Source organism: Ascaphus truei, chromosome 8 (genome assembly GCF_040206685.1).
Source record: "Ascaphus truei isolate aAscTru1 chromosome 8, aAscTru1.hap1, whole genome shotgun sequence".
Lineage (NCBI taxonomy): Eukaryota > Metazoa > Chordata > Amphibia > Anura > Ascaphidae > Ascaphus > Ascaphus truei.
In genome coordinates this window covers 76,576,362-76,601,321 of record NC_134490.1, presented here as the reverse complement: position 1 = coordinate 76,601,321, position 24,960 = coordinate 76,576,362, and the positions used below count along the sequence as shown (strand labels likewise).

The 24,960-nt window shown below is 43.9% G+C and overlaps 1 protein-coding gene across 7 annotated transcripts in view; it reads right to left on the bottom strand.

Annotated features, from left to right (window-relative positions):
- The window catches only part of BLNK (B cell linker), a 183,045-nt gene extending 161,164 nt beyond the window's left edge, over positions 1-21,881 (bottom strand). For 4 of the 7 annotated variants that reach the window (XM_075612716.1, XM_075612719.1, XM_075612720.1 and 1 more), the window contains exons 1-2: positions 21,746-21,881; positions 10,199-10,261 (exon numbers count right to left, since the gene is read on the bottom strand). In XM_075612716.1, coding sequence (XP_075468831.1) covers positions 10,199-10,261; positions 21,746-21,820 — 138 coding nt within the window. In that variant the 5' untranslated portion in view covers positions 21,821-21,881. The remainder of the gene's footprint in view (positions 1-10,198; positions 10,262-21,745) is intronic. The other 3 variants (XM_075612717.1, XM_075612721.1, XM_075612727.1) reach the window with 1 other exon arrangement.
- Positions 21,882-24,960: the final 3,079 nt, after the last annotated feature.

The window sequence follows — 24,960 nt, the reverse complement described above, 5'->3', positions numbered from 1 at the left end:
CGACGGAGCGGCATCGTGGCACGCCGAGTGTGCCCCTGCAAGCTGCGGTCTAACCTCCGTGCAGAGGATCCATCTGCTGAGTTACAGGAGCTGCTCCAGACGGCCTGGAAGCCGGAGTGATCTCACTGAGCACCAATACCTTCAGCTGAACCTGGCTGCTTGAAGGGAAACCCCCTTGGGAGCAAAAGACTGACGCCCTGTCCCAGAACCAACGGAGTGGCACTAGCTGAGAGAAGCAAGCACCTGACTCTCCTGACAGCAGCTGCCGAGTGGTAAACAGTGTGATACACACTAAATGCACTTAACCAACCATTATTATGTACGCTGATATATTACCCCTTTAATTTGAATTATATTGTTGAACTTGCTTCACTATTTGGCGTTGTGCGCTGTTTTCTTTTGTTTCCACTTACAGGTGGTAGTCTCATCCGGAGGCCGCAAGTCGCCGCTTGAATGGCTGTCCAATGTCATGGTGGAGCGGGTTGTGGATCCCTAAGAGGAAGATTCCCTATTTAGGGCCTTTCCTACAATACTACTCTCAGTAGGGATCAGGGCCTAACTGGGGCCTTAGGGCAAAGTTCTTGCCTAGTCCAGGGGCTTACTTGCTCCATGGATCCGTCCGTTTTCCTTGCTGGCTCCCTCAGGACTGATTCGTGGGCTCTCCGTCCGCAGAGGAAATCCTGCTCCAAAAGCCCTCCCTTCCAGCGTCGCCAATCTCAAAATGGCCACCGCAGCACACAGTCCCATAGAAATGCATGCAGCGCCAACCAAAAGATGGCAGCTGCAATTTCCTCTCCAGCTCCTGATTCGACAGAGCACCTGACCACCGGCGGCACCAGCAGACCAATGCAGGGCAGCTCCCCCTCCTCTGGGCAGGTAAGGGGGACCCCGCTATATATACATGAGGTCACAATCCCAGTAGCACTCCTTTTGACAAACTACATATAGAGTGGTTCGGGTTCTGGGCTTGCAGGGGTTGTGTGGGTTTATTTAGGTTAACATTATGCTAAATAGCCTAACGGAGTTTAGTGCATCTGGACACAAGTGCTTCTTTAGATACAACTTCATACTGTACTTAGACATAAACTACAACAGGTTTTCCTCTATCTTTTAAAATCACACCTTATCTGAAGTTTGACTGAAAACTAGGCTTTTGTGTCTTTTTCCCCCCGTTATTTCCTAATATTTTAGAAATGAATAACAGTGCTGATCTTTTCATCTTTTTCAGATTGATTGCTAATTATTTGAATGCTTTGATTTCCTGTGTTTGTCAAAACCTTTCATCCAGCATTTCTCTTTGAACACAATTGAAAGAAATGTGTAATCAAAAATATTGTTGTATAAAACATTGGTGAATTTAAAAGTGTAATTTCCTTGGACGCATAATATATATTCCCCATCTCTAAAACATAAAGTTCTTGTCTGTGGTGGTAGCATTTCAATTGTAATTACCATAACAACGAATGTTAATAGGGAGTGTGCTGGGATTAAATAAACATTTCCCATCTGTTGGTTGTGAGTTTGCCAGCTCACACGGTAAAAACAAGTGACTTTTATATTAAACAGCGGTAGAACAAATATTTCCAACAGAGGAAGTTTCTTGGAGACACAACTGACTGAATTAGTGGCAGAATCAACATGCAGATCAAATGCCACATGTCTGCATTACAGAGAATAATGGGTAGTCATATTGATCTAAAAAGACGGATTTTAACATTATAAATGCTGTTTCTTTGTTACTACGTTTTAACCAACTGCACTTTTCATTTCAATTTTTCAGCACTGCCATATAAACAGAACTTTGCAGCAGCCTTTAACATACCAGAAACCTCTGATCTAGCTGTGCTGCACGTACAGCATGAAAAGGAACAAACTTAAGGCAAAAATCTCCCATAACTAACCTTCCTTTTTTTTTTTTTAAACAGGATTAAACTGGGGTGATGTAACGCTCGGCCTGCCCACAAACCAGACGAGACCCCGGGACTGAGGTGGAAAGGACAAATACCACACACCTAACCAACAGTAAACGGGGGCGCGGCCGGAGTGTGGAAGTGGCGCTGCTGATCCGGGGAACAAAAATAGAAGTAGTTCGGTACTTGCCAAATCCGACGTAGAAGGGTTGGGTACGTGAGCCAATGGTCCTGGAGTAGAGAAGGGAGCGTGGTAGGGTGTCCGTAAGCCTGGGTCGAGGAGAGGAGAGAGCTGCGTCGTTGAGGGTCCGTTTGCCGAGTCCAAGGGGTATAGAAGACAGCGTGGTAGAGTGTCCAATAACCAAGTCCGAGGGGTCCAGAAAGCAGCGTGGTCAAAGTCCAAAGCCAAGGTCGAAATCCAGGGAGGTCAGCAGAGAATCCAGGGACAGGAACAGGGACTGAAAAACAAGAGAGCCAAGCAGAAGCAGACAGCACCAAGGTACAGTAGCTATGCAGAGCACTGAGAGAATGGGGAGACCAGACTAAATAGTGGGCAGGGGCCTATCAGGGGAAAGGGAGGGGCGGAGGTGCGGTCCAGGGGTTAACCCTGATAGGAGAGAGGAGCCTGGGGGCGGACCTGGTCTAGCTGGGACTGGGGAGTGCGCCAGTGCGCATGCCCGCAAGGAGGAGGCGGGACCAGGCTCAGGGCACCAGGTAAGAGATTTTGGGTCCACGCGCGCCTGTAAGGATGACGCGCGCGACCCGGAAGAGAGAGAGCAGCTGCGGGGATGACGCCGACGGCAGGGGAACGCCGCCAGGGATTCGGGGCAGCAGAAGAGCAAGGTAAGGGGATGCCGGGAGCTGGAGTCCCCGCAGCGCGGGACCTTACAGGTGATCTCCTGAGTTGAATCGTCCTATTCTCAGCTGTGGGGAACTCCACGACTGTGAGATACACACAGGTGAAGTTATCAGATTTTGAAGGAGAATGAAATGGCTAACAGGAAGCCTCAACTGATGATATGGTTTTCTATTGATCTGAGATTGTTTGCCCTAGAGCAGGAGTGGTCAATTCCAGTCCTCAAGGGCCACCAAGAGGTCAGGTTTTAAGCATATCCCTGCTTCAGCACAGGTGGCTCAGTGACCTGATCTCTTGGTGGCACTTGAGGACTGGAGTTGGCCACCCCTGCTTTAGAGCCTAAAGGCAGTTATAAAACGGGTAACTTCACCGGTTAGTATATTGGTAACCAGGGGTCAGCATAGCTGAAAATAGCACGAATCGGATCCAGAGGACACTTTGGTTCTCATCCTGTGAAAGAAATGGAGCGTAAAAAAACCCATGAGTGCTGTAGCTGGGATTTCTCATTGAAACACTGGTGTCCAATGCATAATGTTACTTGTCACAGGTACCTAACACCGGGCCTGGAGCCAGCTTCTCTCACTTCTATTGTTACTAAGCCAACCCTCACAAACAATCTGTGCTTTTATAAGTGTTATTAAATTGTAAAACAAATACCATATATAGAAAAAAAAAAATATATATATATATATATATATATATATATATATATATATATATATATATATATATATATATATATATATATATATATACACACACACACAGTGGTCGACAAATTACCCAAAAATCTACTCGCCGAACAAAAAATCAACTCGCCACCTAGTACCAACCCCGCTTTAAAAAAATCAAATAAAATAAATTGAATAAATTCCTAGTAAGAACAACATTAGTTTTTGACATAAGTTTATTTATTGTATTACATTATACTACAATTAGTCCTTGTTACGTGTGTGTGTGTGTGTGTATGTGTGTGCGTGTATGTGTGATCTTACCTGATCCGCAGTCCAGGTACCTCATTCCCGCAATGTTCTATGTTGGAGGGGAGGTGTTTCTCACCTGTCTTCTGGGTTAGAGGGGATTCCGATGTCTCCTGTGTGAAGCTTGAGTCAGATCTGGAAGTAAGCAGTACAGGTTATTTCGGTGTAGGTTTAAGGCAGTTAAGATATATAGGGTAAGTAAGATATCCAGGTCCAGAGTGTGAGACAGTGTGAGAGAGAGACAGAGAGTGGGTGAGAGAAAGAGTGACACAGAGAGAGAGAGAGCGACACACAGAGAGAGAGAGAGAATGACACACACACACAGAGAGCGACACACACACAGAGAGATCGACACACACACAGAGAGAGTGAGACACACACAGAGAGAGCGACACACACACAGAGAGGGTGAGAGAGAGATTGAGAGACCAAGTCAGTCATCCTACTCACACACACTCTCTCACATTCTCACACACACACTGACACACTCTGACAGACAGACACACACATACACACACATACTCTCTGACAGACACACACACACACTCTCTGACAGACACACACACTCACATATACATACACACACACACATACACACACACACATACACACACACAAACACACACACCCACCCACACACTGACAGACACACACACTCTCTGACAGACACACACACACACACACACACTCTGACAGACACATACACACACACACTCTGACAGACACATACACACACTGACAGACACACACTACCAGAAACGGCGCCGGGAGTACCGCTCACCATCGGAGGTATGTTGGAGTCATCGGGGGCTGCGGGCGACATCGGGAGCTTGCGGGAGACATCGGAGGTTTGAGGGGGCCAGCGGGGGCATACGGCGGCCAATGGGGTTATGCAGGGACAATTGGGGGTATGTGGGGGCTATTGGGGGTAAGCGGGGGGCATTGGGAGGTATGCGGGGGCCATTGGGGTTAAGCGGGGGCATTGGGAGGTATGCTTGGGCCATTGGGGATATGCGGGGGCCATTGGGGATATGCTGGGGCCTGCGGAGGCACTCTCTGGCTGCTACAGGGAGGAGAAACGTGATCAGAGAGGCAAGGGAGGAGGGAGCGCACTGCTCAGGGAGCCGTAGGCGGGGTAAGCTCCTGTAGCAACATGAACCCGCCCCCGGCTTTTTTTTTTCCTCTAGCGCGAGCGGGGGAAATTAAACAGCAGTGCGAGCAGGGAAAATGTAAAAAAAACCCACGTGTGCTGCTTGGGCCAATAGGAGCTCGCCACGGTGTTAAATCCACTCGCCCGGGGCGTGCAGATGTATAGGTTTGTCGAACACTGTATGTATATATATATATATATATCTATATCCCCATTTATTGCTATCCCAAAGGGAGAAGCGCAGGGATTCACTTCTGTTTATTAATTTGTAATACATGTACTTTTCAATATTGCTACCAGGTGATCTAATAGAAGGATGTAGTGCAAATATTTATCCGTAAAGAGCCCCAGGGAGGTTAGTGTGGGTCAGCTCATGCTTCCTTGGTGTTGCAAATGCTTACATTAGTCATCTCTCTTTATTGCAGATAGCCCCTGCAAGCCCGGGGCCTGGGAATTGTTGAGAAAAGTTCCCTGTTGACAAGCACTGTATGGGCAGCTGTTGGACTATATTGTTGCTGAGAAAAAGTAATGTTGAGAACCGGCGTAGAAAAATAATGTGGGATAGGAAGGAAAACAGCACGTGGTATAGTGGCTGAAAACCATGTGGCTGAAATAGATAAAATTTAATGTTAAAGGAGCAGTCCAAGCGATGCTTTTTAAAAATGTCATTTCATTTTTTTTTACATAGGCTTGAAGTTGGGGGTTTCCGGAGCTGAACCCCATTCATTTCAGCTGCAGGGACCCCCTGCTTCCAGAGACGGTGCTTCCACACCGTAGGGGGCGCCGGTACTGTACCTCTCCATGTTAAAGGTCCTGGTCACGACGGCCAATAGGAAGCAACACCAGATGACACCACGGCTTCCTATTGGCCCACAGGACCCAGCCGGAGCAGCTACAGTACTGGCGCCTCCTACGGAGGTCTGTATCTCGGGAAGGAGGGAGATTAATGGGGTTCAACTCTGCAGACACCCTGCTTCAATCCTATTTTAAAAAAAAAAAAGGTTTTAATTACATTTTTTTTTTAAACGTGAATTTGGATTGCCGCTTTAAATATTCATATTGTGAGAGAGTCGGACACAGGTCAGATGGTGGTCTCTCTCTCTTTGCCGCATAACTAAGAAATAGAACAATGTTAAATATATTTCATATATCCTATGTAAATTATAATTTTTAAAAAATGAAACAAAAAACGCTGCACTTGGATTGCCTCTTTAAAATATCCTGTGGTACAGAATGTACCTAAAATAATCAGTACAGGCAGTCCTCGGTTATCCGACACAATGCGTTACTCAAAATGGCGTTGGGTAGCGAAACGTTGTAAAGCGAAACACGTTTTACCACAGGAACACTGTTTAAGTAAAAGGTTCCGTTCCTGAAGGCATTTTTAACACTAAAATACACCAAATATTTTACGCAGGCAATAAGATATGCAGCACACACATAAATTATATAGTGTATATACTGTATTATATATATATATATATATATATATATATATATATATATATATACATAATATAATATATTATATAGTATAATATAATATTATACATATATATATAATACAATATAATATATAGTATAATATAATATATATATATATAGTATACACATAAACAACGTTGCAAAGCGTCGTAAGAGCGTTGGATAAGCCATTTTGGCATTGTAAAAATGAACATAGGTATGCATTGCATAGCGTTGGATAAGCCAGTCGTTGTAAAACGAAGCGTTGTAAAATGAGGACTGCCTGTACTTAGACCTTGTTGCATGATTAGCTACCCTGTGCCTTTTTACAGCTTATTTCCACTGTTTGCCTTTTAACTATTGGTCTAACAACCTGTTCCTTCTGTTTCATATTAGTTATGAATTGTTTGCGAAAATTCTGGAAAAACGTAAAACTTTATTTTCAATGCCAGTGACAATTATCCCCTCCCCTGTCTGCATTATAAATGATACATGAAACATCAATCATTACTTTTTCTAATGGATTTGGGAAGGTCTAATGAAACGGTGTACACGAGGGCCCCGCTTGTAAGGCGGGGTCCGTTCCCTGGCGCCACCGCAAAGTAAAAAACGCGGAACGGGCGATTTTCGGGTTGCAGTCCCCCTTTCTGCGCATGCGCAAACTCGGCTGTCCCCGTTCTGCACATGCGCAAACTCGGCTGTCCCGTTCTGCACATGTGCAGACATGGCGGCCCCCTTCTTGGTACTGCCGTATTGCTGAGAAGCGAAACGCAGAGAAGCGGGGCCCTACTGTATTTTTGAAAGTCGTCTTTAACACTGCAGACCAAGCAACATCCTTTTTTTTTTTTTTTTTACTATAAATCAGTTCTGTACTATGAGTAAATACTTGTAGTATTTAAAAAAAAAAACAACAACTCTGAATTACATTTTTTATGTATTATAATGTAACAAGCCTTTTTTGTTTCTATAGCAACCATTTACAAAGTCACAGATACTGACTCAATACCATTTAGTGAACCCCCGAGCCGAATCTTCGCTTATCAATTACACGAGAACGGATCGATCGGCAACTTAACTAATGACTTATCATTGTGTGGATTGTATTGATGCACATATTAAAGGGAAAAAAATTAAATAAAAACGACAGCTTGGGCTGCTGCTTTTAAGGTGAAATCCCGACTGGCTGACATAGAAAATAGAAACAACATTTTATAAAGCATTGCTTTCTTTAAACTAATGATGGGCTCGGAGTCCTGGGGTCTGAAGCCCCCCGAACTGGCACAGTTTGGGTTTATGGGCCTGAATTTGATGCAGAAACTAAACCAAAACCAAATATTTCTGCCTCTGATTTGCATTTGGTTTTCGTTCTTAGGCCGCGCTTATAGTGCCGGCGACGTGACGTCGCCTGAAAACATATGCATTGTCGCCGCCGCGTGTGCTTATAGTAAGCGTGACAGCGATGTGGCGACGTGATTTTTGGTAGCCATAATTATTTGATTTTTCAGGGGCTGTCGCCTCATGTGACAGCCCCTGAACCAATCAGGAGCCTGGTCGCCCGCGCCACCGCCGCAAAGCGAAATACAACTTTCGCTTGCGGCGACGGCGACGTCACGCATTGCCGCCGCCGGCACTATAGGCGCGGCCTTAGACTCCAGACTGGCCAATGTTACCCTGTGTTCTGGAGGTGGGGTCAGAGGTAAATTGTGGTCAGATTAGCTGGTTGAGGATTAACCCTCCCCATCAAAAAACGGTCCAAAGAGAATTCCCTCCATAGGTCCCTATCTCTGGTGCTGCTCTAGTTCACTGTCTCCCGCTGACCTGCCTCCTCTGACACTGGGGATCCAATTATCAGAGGAGGTAGGGACAACAGGAGCCAGGGAGCAGGCTCTGCAGTTAACCCCTTCAGACTCTACAGCGGCATTGAATGAGATAGGGACAGCCCCCTCCCATGTATGTATGTATGTATGTATGTATGTATGAATATCTTTATTTATATAGCGCCATTAATGTACATAGCGCTTCACAGCAGTAATATACGTGACAATCATATAAATAACACATAATATAAATAAGACATAATACAAATAACACATAAAGGGGAGAAGTGCTTCAGACATAAAAGTGACACTTAGGAAAAGGAGTCCCTGTCCCGAAGAGCTTACAATCTAATTGGTAGGTAGGAAGAACGTACAGAGACAGTAGGAGGGCGTTCTGGTAAGTGCGTGCAAGGGGCCACGGTCGATGTATGAGGTGTACAGTATCGGCCACAAAGCTACTCATATGCTTCGATAAGTAGATGTGGTTTAAGCTGGGTCTTAAAGGTGGATATGTAAATATTATATATAGGATGACTGGAGTTGAGCACCCCTGCCTTATGCTACCCTGTCCACATCAGTGACCAAATAAGAGATGGAAAGGCAAGAAAAGGGAGATTTTGCCTGTGCAAACTTGTAGCGACATCAGACAAAAGGGAGTAATAATATTTCATTTATAACTGAATAATGAGTAGCCAGAGGAAATCAAGTGTCATCTTACCATGTTTCTAAACTTCAAAATACTTATTTCAGATCTTGATAAAAATGCATCAACCACCTACAGGTGACCTATTAAACGTGTTACAGCTATTCATACGCTCTGGTCCTTGGAGAGACTTTAGGTCAAGAGAACATCAGAAATAATGTAATGCGTTGGTGGTTTGTGGTATTGTTCTTTCCCCACAGGAGGAGAGAGAGCTGTTCTCTGCTGTTAGCAGCACGCTATGAGGTAAATGCAAACAGCCAATTGCAATAGCTAGTCAAATATCCAAATAGAGGAAGAAGCAAGAATTTTTATTAATAGATAACATAGGGAAAGATCAATGTTTCAATAACATATATTCTATATGCATGTCAACGAATATGTTAATGCACAAGCTTTTTTATACATTGTGTACACACACACACACACACACACACACACACACACACACACACACACACACACACACACACACACACACACACACACACACACACACACTGTTGTATATATGTACTGTACTATACGCTGATAATGTGGGGGGAAAAATAAAACTGCTGTGTGTGGAACAATACCACTCTTGTGTCTTAATACACAATATATATATTTAGTCATTAATCTTCTGACATAAGGCTGGTATTCCAGAGTATTCGCTATTGATTTTCCAATCCATTTAAACAAAATGAACTCACTATTTACAATGTAACGGAGATCTCACTGGTACTAAAGGCACACAAAGTGACAGTCTCAGCTGCTGCTGCCGCCACCGCCAATCAATACTGTGATTGACGATCTTGCAGGAATACAAAAACCCAAATTCAGTGCCCCTTCAAAGTCATGGCCAGGTACGCATGATAAACCTGTCCTGTTATCCCAGGATGCTGGCGGTTTTTGTCATGCTGTGTGCCAGCCTGGTTCTAGTTTTGGTGAATTAAGGAACAAAAAGTGCACGTGAAAGAGGATGCAAGTAAAAAGGTTTTAACGTACGTACGAACGAAGGAGCATTTGTGGCCTTGAAAGTCAGTGTGTTACTCTGTGAATAATTGTAACGTTGATGTGTATAATGCATTAGGACTTGCTCGTTGTCTAGAAAAATAAGGAGCATATATAGGCCCTAGGTATTTCTAGCATAGACATTCAACTATTACTATGCGCATGTGTCGTATGCTACAAATGAATGCACATATTTTTACATCCTGTAGCCTTTCCAGCATAGAAGGGGTTCCCAGCAGCGTTTTCCCTTTGTATATAACATCAACTCAATCCTCACGTTAAGAAAGGCAAATTACATTGATCAGAAAGGACATTACTTCGTACTTACCAAAAATGTATGGCCATTTAATCCCAAAGTGTCCAATACTACAGTACATTCTTGCATTCCACACTGAAAGAGAATCAATGCAAAAACGTGTTTCAAAATATGCTTAAAATCCCCAAAAAGACAGCCGAGTAATTTAACACCGTTTAGCTTTGTTTTACTCTCATCTTGGACAGTGTTTTACAGGAGCGGTGTTTACACCCATTACATTTATCACAGGCTCTTTAAAGCCTGTCCCAATCGTTTTGATTTAATTTACCTTAATGTATCTGAACGGGGTGGTTCCCAGAAGCAAATCTCTGATCCGCTAACCTCCAGGGACTTCCAGCTCCTCAAATATTTGTCATTTTTTTTGTGTTGGTGTTTGACATACACAAAAAACAGCAAACATGGCCACAGGATCACTGCTAGAAAGCGGTCACATCATTCCTGAAGATGCTGCAGCTTTCTATTGGCAGCATGAACAAGGCAGTCCCTGGCGGCCATATTGTGTGCCCTGGACAACACAATGGAGAAATTGCATGTTTGGGAATAGTAGGGGCAAAGGAGGTTGAGACACTGTAGATTATCTCGGAAAGTGCCCCCAGCTCAGGATATATACACTTGTTTGTTCAATTCTGGAGTGCTGCCTGCTGATTTCGTTTCCATACGGTATCGTATTGCGCACACATATATATATACATATATATATGTATATATATATATATATATATATATATATATGTATATATATATACATATATATATGTATATATATATATATATATATATATGTATATATCATTTTTTTTTCTTCTGTCGACTGCTGCTTTAAGTAGTTTGCAATCTGCTTTCTGTGCATTCACTCTATTAATTTAGAAACCGGCGAGTTAATACTATACAACTCTTATTAACACAGGCTCTGTGTTCAACTCCTCCTGAAATGAACTTCAGATCTTATTCTGTCCACTGGGATCTGAGTGAATGTCAAAAACATGTCAGCCAAGATTCTTACGTTTGACACATCTTTAGCTGAATAGCATAGGTTTATGCCATAATTTTTTTTATTCATACAGAAAAAAGGGGAGAAAATAGTAAAAGCAGAGCCTTATAAAACCTGCATGTGTGGCAAGTAACATGTCCCTGAATCCTCTTCTAGCTTTCCAGAACCTCTCTCTAAACTGCATTCTAACTCAAGATGAGCAAAATACCTTAATACAATAATACAACGCAATGCACACCACAAGTATCTCTAAAAGTGTTACTATCTAAAAGGATAATGCCCAGTTTGAATCTGATACATAGTTCCCACAGAGTATTTTCTTAGTAAATATTAAATGCCAGTCACATTCTGACATATTTATTGTTGGCCTTAGTCCTTAGGCACTGTATGGTGCACTCATTTGTATTGACCCTAAGGCACCTCGAGGCCTAGTATCATTAACGTAATCCAGTCCAATGTGTCATCTGGAATACATGGATTTGGCAAAACAACCATTAAATATTAAAGACATTTCAAGGGAAACAGTAAAACTCCCACTGTGCTTCTCTCTCAGAGTTGATTAAGAAATAATTTTCTATTTTTCGCAACCCACAGAATGTAGTTGGAACAGGCAAGTCTGGATTTGCCCGTTGTCATAGTGTTACATCACATGATAGTGCACAGCTTCCCAGAATGTCTAAAGGGTAGAAGAAAAACAAAACAAGTGTAGCAATAAGTGTATCGTGCGAACACTTCAATTATATGTCAGCGATTAGTGCAAAATACAATATGAATTATGAATAAATTATAAGTACGTTTGTAATGATTCAATATTTCTGTATTATTAATGAAATAAAATGATTAGATTTGTATGAAGTTTATATTTAATTTCACAATTACTTTAGTTTATCTGCCCCAGCATATCTTTCTAAAGCAGAGTATGAGGAATTTACCAGAAAAACTCAATCCAATAGTGCCTATTGTCTATTGTACGGTATGTACAACATGTAAAGGAAGTTTGAAATGCTCTAATGGCGGTATCCCTATGGTTATCTCAGAGAATTTAATGTACAGCAAAGTAATTGCTACTATAAAAATATTTTGATATGTTTTTTTTTTTTCACATGAACAAAGCTAAACTCTTTTTAGATTGCATTTGTCAAACTACACAAGAGAAAGGTAGATGAAAAAACAAGTGACGCCGCGGTCACAGCTCCTCCAAACAGCCAAAACGCATGTAGAAAAAATAAAAAACTTTATTGATTGAACAAGTGAACAACAGCCATAGTTAACCTCTGACGCGTTTCTGACGTTTCTGACGCGGGTTGAAAAAGTCCGTAACCCGGACGAAACGCGTCAGAGGTTAACTATGGCTGTTGTTCACTTGTTCAATCAATAAAGTTTTTTATTTTTTCTACATGCGTTTTGGCTGTTTGGAGGAGCTGTGACCGCGGCGTCACTTGTTTTTTCATCTACCTCTCTCATTTCCGGCTGGAGCACGCAAGGACATCACTATGCAGCAGACCGCTGTGCAACTCTAAACCAGCTTATTGGCAGATCACTAAGGAGTCGTGAGTACTGACCGCTGGGGTTATTCCGTGACACAGGGCGTGGGTGAGGCTTATACTTACCGGCTCATAGGGGTCTACCTTTGGGCATTTCCCTGGACGTGCTCGCTGGTATTTCCCCCGGTTTGGCCCCCCGCCCTGCATTAGTCTATACGGATATACTTCTGTTGCTTATTGCTTTCATACTTGAAGGATGTCTACCTCCTGCAACCACAGGCTTACATAATCATACCACCACGGTTTTGGTAGCCACAGTATTCCAAGGGTTTACTCCCTTAAACTTTGTCTATACACAAGAGAAAGGAATATTACATTCTATGGCGTTATGTATTCAGGGACAAATATTTAGGTAGGGTAACTATATGTATGCAAAATTGCTCAAATACGCTTAGCAGATGTTTCGCTCGAACATTCGCAAAATATGTGAACATTTGGGAAAGTACACTAGAACTTTTTAATCTACAAAATTTGGGTGTAAATGGCAAAGTCAAAGCGAAATGCAACATTTTTTTAATCAAACTTTGCCAGTTTGATTGAACTTTGTCATTCCAAATGTTCAAATATCTACCCTAAAATATGGGTTTTGCAGGAGATAAGAGGAAAAATAATGCACTTCAGACCATGGGGACTTTTTTTTATTTGCTTCCAACCTTTAAAAAGTAGAATTTTCAGGTAATCAAAAAAAAAAAGTGCCAATTTTTGCATAGTTCGTTTTGTGTTATTTTATGTGTTGCATTTTTTTATTAAGACATTCGCTTAACAAATGTGTGTGATTACAAATAATTGTACTGTAGTGTTTCCTGGGCTACTTTTATAGCCTAATAAATAGCCACATCTATACAATATAATTACACGGCATGAGGCACGACGTATTAAACAAACCTGACATGTTCTGAACGTTGCACATCACTTAGAATGGAGACCATTGCATTATTTTGACTTAAATGAATTATGGAGGAAGTTATTTATAACAACAAGGAAGTTTAGTACCAGTACTTGGCAACCACCTTTTCTACATACAATGGTAGATTATATTGTTGACAAGTGGATTTCACTGGTGTATTTGCTGGCAGAATAAATCAAAATGATATACAGTGTGAGTTCTATTCATTTTGCTTTTCTTTGCCCATGTTCAGCTGTAGTAGCTACAGTTATTGGAACTCAAACAATGTAACATTGATAAAGTCCATTGGGCATTTCAGAATATTGGATGCAATGGACATTCAGTGTACACTGGACACGTTCGTTCACTTCTTTATAGTAGATACTGATTAATGGGCTGAGAAATCCTTACATATTGATCTGCCAGTCTGGCAGAAGAGTGAAAATATTGCGCACATGATTTCAGGCTTCATTCTGTTGTAAAGAGGTGGTCAGCTAGAGACACAGTATGGTGGCAGGGGATGTGCAGAAGGACATGACGGATGGAAGTCAAAGGCAATGTTTGGTATGTTTTACGGGAATACCTATGAATCAGGGGGCAGGCACGTAGCGCGGTCTTGTGATATGCTGTAGAAATGTACACAAATAGAGGAAGAAATTAGCTAACACACTTCCCAAGATTTACAATAACACTAGTAATTGGAGTGAAAAGAACTATTAAATTGCACACAAGAGAATGCCATTGAACTTCCAGCGGTGATTTAAAGTGTTTCTGAAAATGGGATACACGTTTCAGCCAACCTCTAGTAAGGTCTTGTCATCTTAAACACCTTTAATGCTGGATGTGCATAGGAACTAACTGCATTTATAGAGGGATTTAAAACACATCATATTCTTAACCAGCGTTAATTAGCCATGCAGGTGACTTTCTAATTAATTTGAACAGACCGAGGATTTCATTGTAAGTAAACAAACACAGAATATATGTAAATGAATCGCAGAGAGGAAGAAAAGAAAAGCAGACCAACTTGTCTCATTTCACAACATACTGTATAAGAATCAGCAGAATTGTTGTTTTCTCTGGTTCTCTTTGGTTTGCTCACTTGTATACACCTCCCACTATATATTACTGATGGTGCATGCAGATCTAATCCCTACAATAAACTAATTACACAAACTTTCAGCTATCTAAGTTTAAAATTAATAATGCACGTGTACTAGATGTGTTGATGAGCCAACGCACTATTCCTTGGAATGTTTGTATTTTGCAAGCAATGTATACTACTGCACACAGTGTAGCAAGCAATGTATACTACTGGACACTGTGTAGCAAACAATGCTTAATAAGACAAAAGAATAGAATTTAAGTGGTCACTTTGTAATTTAAGTGGCTGTTCACACTCACTTTGAAAACTGTTAACTTCAAAATGTTTATGATTGATAAACTAGATTCTAAATTCAAGCTAAATGTGCTACACACTATCTTTGAAATTACAATTTATACAGAACACCTGCTCATGTGTACAGTACCGTGCATATATTAGGACAGCATTACTCACCAAGCAGCAATTATCAAGAAAAACATTGTCATAATGTTTCAATTATCAGGAAAAATGTTATCAATATTCAACAAACATCAACCAGAAAAACGTCTTTCTCCATTTCCAGATATGGGGAAAAATGATCTCAGCTTCAGGGAAACCCTCATCCAGTATCAGGAAAACCCTCTTCCATGTATCAGGAAAACCCTCCTCCAGTATCAGGAAAACCCTCCTCCAGTATCAGGAAATCCCTCCTCCGTGTATCAGGAAAACCCTCCTCCGTGTATCAGGAAAACCCTCCTCCGTGTATCAGGAAAACCCTCCTCCGTGTATCAAGAAAACCCTCCTCCGTGTATCACGCAAACCCTCCTCTGTGTATCAGGCAAACCCTCCTCCATGTATCAGGCAAAACCTCCTCCGTGTATCAGGCAAAGCCTCTTCCATGTATCAGGAAATCCCTAATCCGTGTATCAGGAAAACCCTCTTCAATGTGTAGCTGAGCCCCCCTACCATGCTTCCGGTGCGGGGAAGCTGTCAAGTAGTTGGCTGGAGCTCCGCACGATTGGGAGTGTGGGAGCGGCCATTTTGGTAATCACACATGCACAATGCGGCGAGACGCGCATGCCCAGTGTGAGGAGTGCGGTGGCCAACTTAGGACGGCTCCGCATATGCAGCTGCAGGACTAAAAGTCCCAGAATCCCTACAGGGAGGGACTGCAGCACATGGAACTGTACCAGTCAATGGGATGCGAGCACTGCGAGGAACAGGATATCCTCCGAGCGCGGAAAGCCCACGAGTCCCTTTAGACAGACGAGCCAATAGAGAAGGTAGTGTCCAGGGAGCAGTGCTTCCTGGGCTAGGCCTAGAACTTGCCCCAAGGTCCAAGTTAGGCCCTGAGACACCAGTAGAGGAGTTTTGCAGGGAAGGCCCCAGATGGGGACTCTTCTCCTTTTTGTTATTTATGTACCAGTGACTGGACGGCCACGTCCAGAGACATTGTGTGAGACCCTACAGCTTTTGCTCACCCCACGAGGTGGATCAGGACCCTTAGGAGAGAGGGGATTTGTGTTGGAGGCCATGCTCCAACTCACTACGCCAAGCAGCACCTAGGTACTGGAGTACCCAGGCAGGTACCCAACATGCACCTACATCCACAGGGGGTAGCGCTACTTCACACTTGGTTAGGAATTGCTGGGACAGGACGCCAGGGGTATTGGTGCCAAGGCACCCTCAGTACTTTGCAGGAACCACCACATGTGGGGTTTATCGGGTGTACACTGTGGGTACAGTTATTACCGTTATTGTATGTGTGTATGTGTTAGTAGGTGTATGCAATAAACCTTAGTTATATACATTATGTGGTGTATTATTCTTTACTATGATCCCTCATAGGTGGAGGCACTGCCCTGCAAGGAGAAAGAGGTCACCTCATGCTCCCAGAGGCAGAGGTGAGCAAACAGGTATAGCAGCACGTGTAGTTGCGTGTAATTTCCTTAGGCATAGGGAAAGGGGGCTACATTTGGAGGCGCTGCTGAGATTCAGACCTGGGGTGCCCGAGATGGCAGAACCAAATTTAGGGAACCATATTCGTACCCTCCAAAGAAGAGGACTATCAGTTGGCCGTGGAGTTCCAAGAATTGCCCCGTCACGGTGGGAACGTCCCAGCCGCCACACCCCCACATCAAGTTTGGACCTCCCTAAGGCGGTTTCCTGGTTCAGCCAGAGCCCGTCCACTGGGCTGCAAGTGGGATCCTAACTACCGATGGAGCGTAGTCATCGTTACTGCCGGCAACGAGTTATGTGAAGATGAGGGCCCCCGGGCCCTGCATTTTCCGGAAGCCCTGCCCATGGGTTGCCTGTTGATATACCCAGATCTACCAATACCAATGGTAGCTTTCAGTCTGGGACCTACACCAAAAATACCCTGCAGACCTCTGGCCGATAGCGTATGTGAGTCGCAGCCTAACAGCGAGCGAGCAGAACTACCCAGTCCATAAACTGGAATTCCTAGAGCTCAAGTGGGCTATTGTAGATAAGCTTCACAATTATCTTTACTGAGTCTCCTTTGAAGTGTGAACCGACAATAATCCTTTGACATATATCCTGACCTCCGCCAAGTTAGATGCCACAGGTGGTTGGCTGCCCTATCTAACTATCAGTTCATGCTGAAGTACAAGCCAAGGCCCTTGAACATCAGAGCTGATGCGCTGTTCAGAAGGCCTGGACTAAGTGCAACGCCAGATGATGGCCAGTGGGAAGAAGTTCCTGGCACTGGGATTCGGGCCATGTGCTCCACAGCGGCTATCGTGGAGGACAAAGTAGCCTTTTCCAAACTCAGAGTAGCGGACTCGTTGGGGTGTCAGTCAAAGGCACTTCCTGTAGCATACTGCCATCCAGAAGGCATGTCCATTATGCAAGATACCATAATGAGGTGGAAGGAATTAGGGATAAACCAGATGCAAGACCCGGTGGCCAAAGCCATACGTCGGGCTATCCAATAAAACAACCCTTCCTTAGTGAAGCGTGCTCCCGCCGACACCGTCGCCATCATCATGAGGGAATGGGACAAGTTCTGCATGGACCGTGGCCTTCTCTACCAGGTTATTCCCTATCACAACAATCCCGATAGTAGACAACTCGTCCTGCCTAGAAGCTTGCAGTACCATGTTCTACGATCTCTGCATGATGACCATGGACACCTGAGAGTGGACAAAACATTTGGTCTAGTAAGAGATAGGTTCTTCTAGCCCAAGATGCGGGAATCAGTGGAGCACCATTGCAGGAGGTGTCTGCAGTGCATAAAGCAAAAAACACTGCCTACACGTGCAGCCCCTATGGGCCACTTAAAGGGCTCTGGTCCCATGGACATAGTCTGCATGAATTTCCTCTGCATCGAGATAGACTCAAAGGGTATCATTAGCGTCCTGGCAGTAACAGACCATAACACCCGATATGCTCAAGCGTTCCCTACCAAAGACCAGAAAGCTCTCACAGTAGCCAAAGTACTGTGGGAGAAGTTCTTTATCCATTATGCGCTTACTTAATCGAATGCACTCTGATCAAGGGAGAGACTTCGAGACCAAGTTAATTAAAGAGCTTCTAAAACTGCTCAATATCGAGAAGTCTCGTACGACTCCCTATCACCCTGAAGGAGTTGTCCTGCCGGAAAAGGTTCAACCAAACTCTACTGGATATGCTAGGCACTCTGAATGGCTCCGAGAAGGACGGATGGAGCAAGCATGTCGAGCCGTTAGTACATTCCTACAATTGCACCAGGCATGATTCCACCGGGTACACACCATATTTTATGATGTTTGGCAGAGAGTCGCGACTACCTGTGGACATTCGTCTCTGAGTATCCACCGACTGTGTATCAAACATGATGCACTACAAATATGTGCAAAAGCTCCAGGATAATCTCCGTAGAGCATATCAGTTGGCAGAAAAATCCACCACCAAGCTGAACAAGAATAACAAGCGGAGGTATGACCATCGGGAACTTCGGCCAAGAGACGCAGTTCTCCTGCGGAATTTAGGAATACCAGAAAAACATAAGTTAGTGGACCGCTGGCGAGAAACTCCCTTCGAGGTGTAGTTGCAGATGCCGGGCCTCACTGTATATCGCATCCGAGATTCAGAAGGAATGGTAAGGGTCTGGCATCAGAATCACTTGCTACCGATTCCTCAAATGGGGGAAAGTCCAGCGAAATCCCGAATGCTGTAACGGAAAATAATCAGGATCCTTTGGAAAGAACCTTTGCCACCACAAATGGAGACTGGTGGACACCACCAGAAGAAGTAGCGGGTAATGGGCCTAGCCTCCATGTACTCTCCCCAGCTCGGAGCTGGTTTGCCTCTATAGTGACTGTGCTCACTGAAATGTTTAATATGGTTTAGAGGTATTTTACAAAGTTAAAGTTGTGTATATATGCATTTTCCATTATATAAAGATTTGTTTATGTGTTCTCAAGCGGGAATGTTGAAGTGTTCACCAGGGGGAGGATGTAGCAGAGTCCCCCTACACTGCTTCCGGTGCGGGGAAGCTGTCAAGTAGTTGGCCGGAGCTCCGCGCCATCGGGAGTGTGGGGGCGACCATTTTGGTAATCGCGCATGCGCAATGCGGTGAGGCACGCATGCGCAGTGTGATGACTGCAGCGGGCCATTTTAGGATGGCTCTGTAGACTCAGCCGCGGGACTACAAGCCCCAGAATCCCTAGAGGGAGGGACTGCAGTACATGGGACTGTACCAGCAAATGGGATGTGTGCACTGCGGGGAACAGGATATCCGTGCGTGGAAAGCCCGCGAGTAAGTCTGGACAGAGGAGCAAAAGGAGAAGGTAGTGTCCAGGGAGAAGTGCTTCCTGGGCTAGGCCTAGAACTTGCCCCTAAACCCCAATTCGACCCTGAGACACCAGTAGAGGAGTGTTGCAGGGAAGGCCCCAGTGACCAGAAGGCCACCCAGTGCCCTGCGGCCTTGAACCAGGTCACAGTATCAGAGACATTGTATGAGACCCTCTGGCTGGAGCTCATCCCACAAGGCAGATCAGGACCCTTAGGAGAGAGAGGATTTGTGTTGGAGGCCCCACTGCTTGGGACCCACTCCAACTCACTATGCCAAGCAGCACCTGGGTACTGCAGTATCCAGGCAGGTACCCAATGTGCACTTACATCCACAGGGTATAGCGCTACCTCACACTTGGGTGGGAATTGCTAGGACAGGACACCAGGCGTATTGGTGCATTGTCACCCTCAGTACTTTGTGGGAACCACCACGTGTGGGGTCATCGGGTGTACACTGTGTGTACAGTTATTACCGTTATTGTATGTGTGTATGTGTTAGTAGGTGTATGCAATAAACCTTAGTTATATACATTGTGTGGTGTATTATTCTTTATTGTGTATTGGCTCCTGTGAGGGGTTACCCCGCCAATGCTGGGATCCCTTATAGGTGGAGGTGCTGAACTGCAAGGAGAAAGATCTCACCCCAGGCTCCCAGAAGCGGAGGCTTAGGCCTCCTGTGAGCAAACAGGTACAGCAGCACGCATAGTTGCCATGTAGTTCCCTTAGGCTTTGGGAAAGGTGGCTACATGTATCAGGAAAACCCTCTTCCATGTATCTGGAAAACCCTCCTCCAAGTATCAGGAAAAACTCTATTGTGTATCTGGAAAACCTTTATTACATACAGTATCAGGAGAATCCCTATTTATTTACAGGGTTGTGAACGGCATGGCTTATCATGGGCCCTGCAAGAAGGAGTGAATATGAATATTACCTCACTGGGTACCCCATGAGGCAGTTACTAGGTCAGTGTTTATCAACCAGGGTACCGCGGTCCCAAGGGAAATACTCAGCTGGCTTCCTGGAGACGTAAAGACTGAGATCCGCCACTCCTCTCTTAGCTTGGCACAGAGGAGAGGGTGTACTGTAGCATCTCCATCTCCAAACAGCGAAGGACGCACCCACTGAGCAGCTCACATGGTTTAGGTGTGTGCTTATATGGGAGGAAAGAAGTGAGGGCTTTGTGTGGGGAGTGTGATGGCTTTGTGTGTTGGAGGAGGGAGGTGAGTGCTTTGCATGGGGTGGTGAAAGTAAGAGAAGGAGGGGTGCATGTAGTGTTTATGATTAAGAAAGTAGGTGAATGTGCTGTGTGAGTGGGGGTATAAATGGGGAGTGTGTGCTGAGTAAAAGTGTGAGTATGATGTGTGAGGGTGAATGTGGAGTGTGTAAGAGGAGGATGAGTGTTGAGTGTGGTGTATGTTCATTTGTTATGTGTTAGTGACGAAGGGAGCCGTGTTAGCCCAAGTTTTGAAAAATCCTTTAGGGGGGCCCTTTTCAATAAAGGTTGAGTACCACTGTACTATGTCTTGAGTTTCTGGCATGCTACGGGCCCCATGACATTGTAACAACATCATGGACTTCTTGCAAGGAGAGGATAGCGTTTATTGCTCCTGTGGATCACTGTACCCAATCTGAACAGATGAAGGGGACCCTCCTCTTCTGTTAAAGTCATCCAATAACGTAGCGAGCTTGGGATCGTATGATATTTGTGACATGACAGAGGGGCTCTGGTGCCATGGCCCCATCCGTGGCTCAAAGGGCTAAATGAGGTTGAACAGTCATGTTAGCAACCTGTCAATTTCACACCCTTTCTATCACGACCAATGTGGAAAATTGTATCAATAGAATACTGAATCTGTATAGCTTTAAACGTGCATGTACAATGAATTATTTTCGTATTAGTCAAATGAAAGTCCTCAATATCTTCTTGATCTGTACCCATGCTGCATCAAATCAGATCTATATCTTTTCTGAAAATATGTACCACAGGTGATTAAGGCATCACTACATTATTACAAAACTTGATCTGGGTTAAAATCAGAAGTCAATATAGATTGATATTCATTTCCTAATGTGTGTTATGTTGGCTCCTTCACTTAAAAAGGTAACATAAACAGGCACACTATTATGAATTGTCTTACAAGACAAATTTCAATCAATGACACTTCGACTTAATGCAGTATCATTTTTTTACCCCAGTGCAGTTCTTTTTACAAAAAGACAAATCAATACGCTGCTTAATACATAATGCCCCACATACCTGTTTTAAAAGATCTGCGACCTCGGAAGTGGTCCAGTTTTCAAAATCTTCCCGAAATGGAAGTCTGAGAGCCATTGTATAGTGTGCCTGTGTGCTGCTTTTTAACTTCCAGTAAATGTGTCTGCTTCACTGTGCTCACTGCTTTACAAATTAACAAAGAGGAAGTTCCCTGCTCAGATGAGTGGAGTAGAACTTGTTTTAACTCATTCATGGCTAAAACTCTTCAGATACACTGCAGTGTGTGTGAAACACTGATGCAGGATTGACGTACTAATCCCCAGAGGAGAGGGCATTACCTGCCCATTAATGCCCAGGGTGGAGTAGCCTTTGACCCACCAAGGTATTAATGGCCAAGAAATACCTTATCCTGAGGGCATTATTACTATTTTAGAATCAATCGTGTATTACAATGAATATATATATATATATTATTGCGCCCCCGCGCTCAGTTCATGGCCATTTCAGAAGTCCCTTCCCAGATGTTTTGACCCCATCCCCCATTCACTTAGCTGTCTGGACCTCTGTCCCTGCTCCACAAGCCTCATTGGTAGTCCACTGCCCGCATCACAATCCCCCACGCCCGCTCTGATAGTCAGCCAGGCCCATTAGAGCCAGCCCGCTCAAGATTGCCAATCATATTGGGGAAGGGTCGCGGGGAGATCCATGGAGCCATGAAGGCATTATTGTGAAATTCCGCAGTTAATTGTCGGTGACAAATTCAACCAATCAATAATACCCTCCTGTTTAGCCTATTATTGTTTTTTTTCTATTCTTCTATTTCCATATCCTTATCGGTTTTGAGCTTTTGATGGGATGTCAGTATATTGTATACATTAGAAACAAAACCCTCCAGCAACCTATGCAGACTTGTAATGCAGTGCAAAATAAACATACTGTACTGTGTGCACTAAAATAATGTGTGCTTCAAAAATTGAGGGAAAAAAGGAACATGCGTCAAGAATGACACAATACAATATGTTAATAATGACATAACAATGCCACCAAAGGATTCGAGACAAATGCATAACGAAGGCACCAAGTGACACTTCTCAAATGCAAATGAAATATATGGTGATATCACATAACATTGTGTGGGCATTGTGTCAATGCTTTGTACTGTATGTCATTAAATAAAAAGGATGCATTTGTCAAAAAGAAGCATATTTAAACAACGTTTGATGTTGAAGTTGTCTGGGACTCATGTTTGTTTGCACTGTTCTGTTTCCTGTCTTTAATTTAATGGGCAGCTGATTTCTTGGAGCCACTTGATATGAAAAAGATCTGTAATGAGTGTGTGTGCCACACTAATTCTTCCAGTTAATGTGCTTGACAGCAGAGTTCTCTCTGGCTCTGGTGTTTCTGTTTTTTTTCCCTCTTACATTTTTTTTTAACTTTAGTTTTGGAATATGGTGGAATATGTAGACCAGATTAAAAAAAAAAGACCACTTGTGAGCAGTCACATGTCTCCGACAAATGAAAAGCTGTATGCTGTGACCTAAATTACTGCTATATATGTGGGGTTGTGTCTGTCTGCACTCCCCAGGGATCCCCTCAATCTGCTGTGGACCATTACTGCAATTCCATCACATGATTTTTTGCTATTCATGCTATCTCAGGACCCCACAATCAGGACTTACTATCTCATGGTGATCTGCAAGTATACACAGTGTTTATTTATATTCATTATTGGTCATTTCATGTATCATATTATTCTTTGTTGGTGACTTAGGTGGTATTGGATTGGCATTCAACATACACTACCGACACACTTTATTGAAGTGTGGTCGGTACCGCAAGCCGGGAAATCTCCCGGCTTGCTAGTGGCCGCCCCTCGGTCACGCATCATCGGGAGCGTGCGCCCCCTGCACGCGTGTCCCGTGGAGGATTTTGGGGGTGGGGGGAAATAAAAGGGAAAAAGAATGGTGCACAGTGACACAGATTGTGATATATTTCATAATCTGTGCACCATGAAATGTTTCCCCAACCCCTCTTACAGACACTTCCCAAATAGTTGGGGCAGATGGGGCAATTACTTTGATACATACAGTACCGACACACTTTATTCGAGTGTGGCCGGTACCGCAAGCCGGGAGATTTCCCGGCTTGCTAGTGGCCGCCGCGCGGTCACGCGTCTTCGGGAGCGTGCGCCCCCTGCACGCGCGTCCAGGGGCTCCCCGAGGGAGCCCTGGTGTCCCGCGATCGCGGGACAGCGGCAGGGGGTTCCGGGGGACCCGGCGGACCCGGCAGCGGTAGGGAGAGCGCCCCGATCGGAGGGCGCTCTTCCGCTGCTTCGGCGCGCGCCCGTCACACTCGGGCGCGCGCCAGGCTACTGCTGCGGCACAGAACGGGCAAATGCTCGAATAAACTGTGCCGCAGCAGTATATAGTAGTTATTTAGGTCACAGAATACAGCTTTTCAATTTTGACCGGCCAGTCTTTACATACAGTATATGTTACAGGAGTTTATAATTTCTCTTGGGCAGTAATATTTGGTCTTTTTTATATTAAAAGACTCATGCTTTCAGTATTGCTTTTCTATGTACTGGATATCGTTCAGCTGTAGGGACTCCTTGGGGACTGTTTTAAATTTTGTATTTGTCGTGTAATCCATGTCCTTTGAATAAACAAACTTTTTATTATTACTTTGCTTGAGTGCTTTCAGTGGGATACTTTTTCTCTTTTTCTTTTCTGGTATTCATTTAATATCGTCCCCAGCACCGTCATTAAGCTGTCATTCATTTACTTGTCAGCATTATAAAATATGTACAATTTGATTTAAGCGATTTTGTGTTATTTCTCCAGTTAGTTGCAGGCTCATTCTTTTTGCTGTTATATATATAGCACAACCAACCTCACACTGATGATACCCATCAAGGTTGAAACATGTCTGTGAGTGGGTTTACTGGCTTTGCATCTCATCCCAGCCTCTGTCTAAAAGCTGTGTTTAAAACAGTATGCATTGGCTTGAGGATTTGCTTGTGTAATACGAGCTTGAAACAAAAGGTGGCACTGTGTGCTCATTTGCATGTCATTTCCCAGAATCCCTTGCTGCAGTGGAAATGCTGTGTGCTGGGCGATAATGGGGAAAGACAGGGTTGCAGACCTGTCTAAGACATGCAAATGAGAATGCAGTAATATTTACAGTTGATATATATATATATATATATATATATATATATATATATATATGTATATATATAGGAAACCAGGTGTCCC